Source organism: Rhagoletis zephyria, unplaced genomic scaffold, assembly GCF_001687245.7.
Source record: "Rhagoletis zephyria isolate East Lansing unplaced genomic scaffold, Rhagoletis_zephyria_1.1 Rzeph_scaffold_03890, whole genome shotgun sequence".
In the NCBI taxonomy this organism is placed as follows: domain Eukaryota; kingdom Metazoa; phylum Arthropoda; class Insecta; order Diptera; family Tephritidae; genus Rhagoletis; species Rhagoletis zephyria.
In genome coordinates, this window is record NW_016160973.1 from 1 (window position 1) to 5,646 (window position 5,646).

Consider the following 5,646-nt stretch of genomic DNA (forward strand, 5'->3'; position numbering starts at 1 on the left):
ATCTTACTACTTCCAGTTGGACTACCAGAATAGCTGCTATGGCAGTCCTGCCATCGATATCCACAATCTATTTATGACAAGCGTACAATTGTCTGTGTTAGCGCATAGCTATGATGCTATTATTGCGCATTATTATGCTGCTTTTCGTTCAACTTTGTTGGTAGCGAAGTATCCGGTAGAACGCATTCCTACATTGCGGTGTATTGTGGATGAACTGCATCGTACCGATTACTTTAACTACTATCTACTTATTTTTCCATTCGCTCAAACTATGCTTAGTGATGAATTGGTGAAAGGTATGAATTTTAATAAGCTTCAGGATAAGCAGCGTGTGGCGCTTAATCGCGCGGATATATACAGCAATGAGCGTGTTTTGGAGACGTACAAATATATGTTGAAGGCATTCGATGAAAGAGGCTTGCTTGGTTAATGCAGTGAAGAGTTTCTGGTGCATAATTTATGGCTGTACAGTTTGCAAACCTTAGATTCAGTATAGTATGTGGTTATATTTTTAATACAAATTTGGATAATTTTAATATTTTTGTAAGCTTGCTAATAAACTTGAAATTTTCGATGTGACTCCACGAGCTTGTTTGGTGTTCTAAGGGGACTTTAAGCCAGTTCTGACCAATGATAATAGTTATCTGAATGAGTTGCGGAACGAAAGCGGAGCCAGTCGCACATATCCTCTGCGAGTGCTCTGCCTTCAGTGGACTGCGGTTTGGCCTTCTAGGAACAGTTTGCCAAGATAACTGCAATGTTTTTTCAACATTACTCCCGCTACTCAGCGATTAGCCATTTGAAGTTGTCGTGGTTTACCTGATATGGCTATGGATCTTAAAATGATTACCCACTTTACCGATTTCACTACCCTGGAACTAGAATCGCAATTCAGAGAGATCAGACCATAGAGCTCTCTTGTTTACCCCTAGCCCTTCAGGCCGATCATTCTCTCATCGTTTCTACTGAAAACGTTGGAGAGGTTGGCTGGTTGACCCGCACATAAGGAGCGGAATTCCTCAAGATCGCCTACCAAGAGCTCAATACGATTATCATTCAGATAAGTCGGTAGAAACCACCATGGCCTCGTTGGATAAGATTGTGGTTGAAGTCAGGCTCATTCGGCTTATCCAAAACTTCCTCCGTGACACAACTGTGAAGTTATATGGGACAGTGCTTGCTTGCATCCCACGGTGAATAGGGGCACCCCGCCGGGAGGTGTCATCTCACCATTGTTTTGGGTCGAGGTGGTGAACGACCTACTTGAGGAACTGGAGAAACACGGCTCTCAGGTAATTGACCACGCAGACGATGTGGCATTTACTTATTCACAAGAAAGTATTAAAACCCTGACGCTGTTCTTTCCTCTCTCGGAGGGAAGTTACTAGACAAGGTTAAGTACTTGGACATGTTCATTGACATGAAGTTTTCGTGGAGGCTAAACATTGAGGACGTAGCAAGGAAGGCATCAGTGCCTTTATACCGCCAGCAAGGGAGCTATTGCAAAGAGATGAGGTATTTCACCCAAAGTTGTCTATTGGCTCTGCGAGACGAAGCCTATTATGTTTTATGGCGCCCTAGTATGGCGAAACGCACTTGAAAAGGCTACACTAGCTAATCAGCTGGAGAACGTACATCGGACTGATTTAATTGGTATTAGTGGGGCATTGCGGACCACTCCACACTTGCACTTGACGACATTGCAGGCAAAATTGCCGCAGCGCGAACAGCTATTCGACTCAGGGAAGCCGACAGGTTGACCAACTTAGGAATTGGATACTCCTAAGTTTTAGTGGGATTCGATTTCCCCTCTGATCGCATAAATTACTGCTCGAGAGAAACGACTCCTAGGAGCTTCTTATCTGCCCACTTTCCCTCAAGGGAATATTGAACCGGGCGGAACTTCTGGATAGGGAGAGCAGTGAACCTCTTTACTGATGGATCGAAACTGGACGACAGGGTTGTTGTTCTATCGAGAGCATTTCATCAGTGTATTTCAGGCGAAGGGCGTTTCTAGGCTCACAGCTTGTTTGGGGTACCATTGATCTCATGTTGTACGCTCTTGGACAACTGGGCCGCATGACAGCGTAGCGAGCGTTGGGCGAAAACCAGGACATGTGCGATTGCAAGGTCCTTCTTTCCGAAGGGAGGCAGGGGCGGTCGACGGCACTCCTCACACTTATAAACCCACAGCTCTTACTCTTGGTGGCGGTTTTAACGTCCCACTATCCAATAGGTATTTACGCGGTAAGGCTGATTATATTACCTGATCCCGTATGTTGCAGTTGCCTGGAAGATGACGAGGTGGTATCACCTCAACACTACCTTCTTAGGTGCTCAGTGTTTGCGAGGCTGCCACCTTACCTAACCTAACCTAACTTACGAAATATACGTTTTTATACTGAAATGGGCAATTTAGTTGAAATTCGACAAATTGAAAATTCAATTGCGCCACCCGGTAAATCTGTGTAATTTCGAGGAAATTGCTGCAGTGCGTTGTTTTAAAAATTAATCTTATGAAAAAGCTCTTTGGTAAAAAGTCAATAGGTGTGATAGTATATTCATAGTTCAATTTCACAATCGCATGTAAATAAACTGCGAATAAAAGCTTTACTATGCATCTCTCTTCATATCGGCATATGCAAGTACTATTTCTTGAAATGAGTGCTTGAAATATTTTATATCAGTTGCATTAGCGCATTTTCACGCGTCAATCATTGAAAATTACGCTTTTTGCGTTTATGCGAAATTTAACATCGAAGAAATAGCGATTATTTCATTAAGAGAAGAGTGTCTTATCGGAGTAAACAAAGTGTATTAATAAAATGTCCGCTAACCAAACTGAAGCGACATTTCCGCCAACCTACCTCAATGGCGACTACATTAAGCGTGCGCTGGAAAGTCATTTTAATGGCGCCAACGTAAGCAGCAACAAATGCAAAGTACAAATATTGGAATGCCACTGGAAGCGGGCAACGGAGGATGGTGAGAATTTTTGCAGTGTCATCTATCGAGCAAATGTGCATTTCCACTTGCACTGCGCAGGTGCGCAAAATTCGAATGAAAAACGCGAACTAACGGTTATTGTGAAGGACGTTAATAGCGATGTAGCGGAAGAGGGTTCAAATGAGTGGGCAATGTATGAGCATGTACTGCCGGAAATGCAGAGCATACTAGAGAAAGCTGTTAAGAAAAATCAAAATGGAGATGCGGCAATAAGGCCGAAACTTTATGCAAAGTAAGTAAAGTATTGGGTGTATTCTACGTTTCTAAAAAAAAAGTTACTATTTGCAAAATTTTATTCGGATTTCAGTTGCTTGTTTTGTGAACACAATGAGAAGGAAATTTATGTTTTAGAGGACCTTAACCTCACTGAATATCAGAGCGCAAATCGTTTTATTGGCATGGATTTGGAAGAAGCGAAGATTACATTGAAGAAACTCGCACAATTTCATGCTGTCTCAATGAAGTATATAGAAAATGTGAGTGAATATTTAATGCATACACAGCTAACTTATTAACGAAAAAAAAAAAACAAATTAAAATTTTACAACTTGTTAATAGTTCCCTACTGAATCAGCTGCACTCCGACCATCAACCTTTGACTGTGAAATGGACATTGAAAACGATGGACTGGATGGCATACGTGCATCTTATAATATTGTCACAGAATGGATAGACTTCGAAGATATTGCGGCAAAAATGCATATATCTGTAAAAAAATTTGATGAATGTGCAAAGAGAATAATGCGACCAGAACGTTGTAATTTCAAGGTTATTACACATGGTGATCTATGGTCAAACAATATACTCATTAAGTACGCGACAGTGGAAGGTATGCAGGTGCCACATGATGCGGTGTTTGTAAGTGAATTGTTGATATTTTGTAGAATACTTGTTTTTTTTACATATGTACATATGTACTTGTACATACTACTTTTAAATATGTAGGTCGACTTTCAAGTGGGCTTCGTTGGCAGCTGTGGCTATGATCTAAATTTCTTTCTCAACACTAGCACACAATTGAATGTTTTGAAGCTACACCGCTTTGAACTGCTAGGCTTTTATTACACCCACCTAAAGGAGACTCTCAAACATTTAGGTACCGAAGCTGCTGCCATACCCAGCTGGCAAATGGTGCTGGAGGAAGTTCGTGATCTTGAATTTGTTGGTTACTATGCCTTGACTTGTGAACTACCGACATGCTGTATGAATCGGGGCATTTCACCAGATTCACCAAAGATATATGAAAGCAAGCGCTTTTTAGAGATGTTGCGTTATGGAGTAGATCGTCTTAATGAATTGGGTGTATTGGATTTGTAATGCTATTTTTATGCGAATTCGACAAATTCTTTAACTTTCCAAATTTAAAATCGTTGTAGAACTTAAGCCATAAAGTATTTTGAAGTTCAGATTCTCGTGCTACGGACCAAATCTTGTTAGAAACTGCTGTCTTTATTTGTTTCCCATGAGGCTATTAAATTTTGATCGACCTGTCCAATAAAGCTATTCATTAAATGAGTTTTCTTCATTCTAGCAAAAAGTTGGATCAGAAGTAAAGTTAGTATTTTGACAATAGACATATGAAGTAAGGCAGACACGCTTTTTTTTTAAACGCGTGGCGGAGTAAGGCGCTGCCACCATTCTGCGCAAAGCGAACAAGGTGGTGTACTAGAGAAGCTGGTGCGCAGGGAAAGCCGCGTGATTGTCTATGCGGAGGACGTTGCATTTTTAGTGTGGCGTAAATTTTTATAAACTCTCTATGACCTAACCCAAGGGTACTTGAACCTGGTGACCAAAAGATCTGCGAACTGTGGACTTGGTGTAAATAGTAGTAAGAACTCGTCTTGTGCACCAGGAGGTATTGGGCCAGCGCTTTCTGATAGAGTTAAATACCTGGGTTTGAATTTAGATGGGAAGCTGTCAGAAGAATTATATCGAAGTGAAGAAGGCTTCACAGACTCTGTAATAGCGTTTGGAGGCGGGAGAGGCGCGGCGAGAGGCGGGCGTGAAATAGGTAAAATATGAGCCCTCTCACCCAAGGTTATTTCTTAGCACTACAAAGCAACAGTCAGTCTGGTGTAATGCAAATCAGTGAGGCACATTGAACCACTCCCACACTAGCTCTGAACATCATGCTGGCTACTGTCGATATCGCAAGTAAGGTGGTTGTGGAAAGGTCTACCCATTACCTAACTGACTCGGAATCCGTACACTCTAATATTCTTTAAAGCTTCCACTTATATACTGGTAGCAAAGGCCACTGCATGACTGCTCTAGTAACTTATTAGCTCACTTTCCACGTGCATCCCAATTAGGGATCAGTGTACGCAGGGCAGTGATTGGTTAACTTAAGCACGAATTTGTGGAAGCTGGACGGAGTGGTTTGTGGAGGGCACTCTTCATCAAACTACAATTTAGGCTTCCAAATCACTGTAGTATCGATTGGCTGCTGATGTGCGCTGTGGAAGTACGCAACAACCTTGATATTTTAAACTTAGGCTCGCAAAAGAAAAAACCACTGTGAAGGAAATACTGAAATGATCCCACTTCGCCATTCTCCAAACAGCAATGGTCCAGAACAATGGTAAGTCTTGCCGAATGGGTTCCTCATGAGCAGTATTATATCAGGACTCCAGATAGAGC

The 5,646-nt window shown here is 41.8% G+C and overlaps 1 protein-coding gene across 1 annotated transcript; it reads left to right on the plus strand.

The window, feature by feature from the left end:
• Window positions 1-2,825: 2,825 nt before the first annotated feature.
• Window positions 2,826-4,490, plus strand: LOC108369886 (uncharacterized). Its single transcript, XM_017625094.1, has 4 exons — window positions 2,826-3,238; window positions 3,314-3,482; window positions 3,565-3,864; window positions 3,952-4,490. Exons 1-4 carry the CDS (start codon window positions 2,826-2,828, stop codon window positions 4,321-4,323), a joined length of 1,254 nt encoding a protein of 417 aa, XP_017480583.1. The 3' UTR covers window positions 4,324-4,490.
• Window positions 4,491-5,646: the final 1,156 nt, after the last annotated feature.

Bases quoted from the DNA above. Each gene is read 5' to 3' on its own strand.
- LOC108369886 (XM_017625094.1), top strand. From the start codon at position 2,826: ATGTCCGCTAACCAAACTGAAGCGACATTTCCGCCAACCTACCTCAAT. The intron at 3,239-3,313 runs GTAAGTAAAGTA...TTCGGATTTCAG, and splicing joins AGGCCGAAACTTTATGCAAA to TTGCTTGTTTTGTGAACACA. The intron at 3,865-3,951 runs GTAAGTGAATTG...TTAAATATGTAG, and splicing joins TGCCACATGATGCGGTGTTT to GTCGACTTTCAAGTGGGCTT.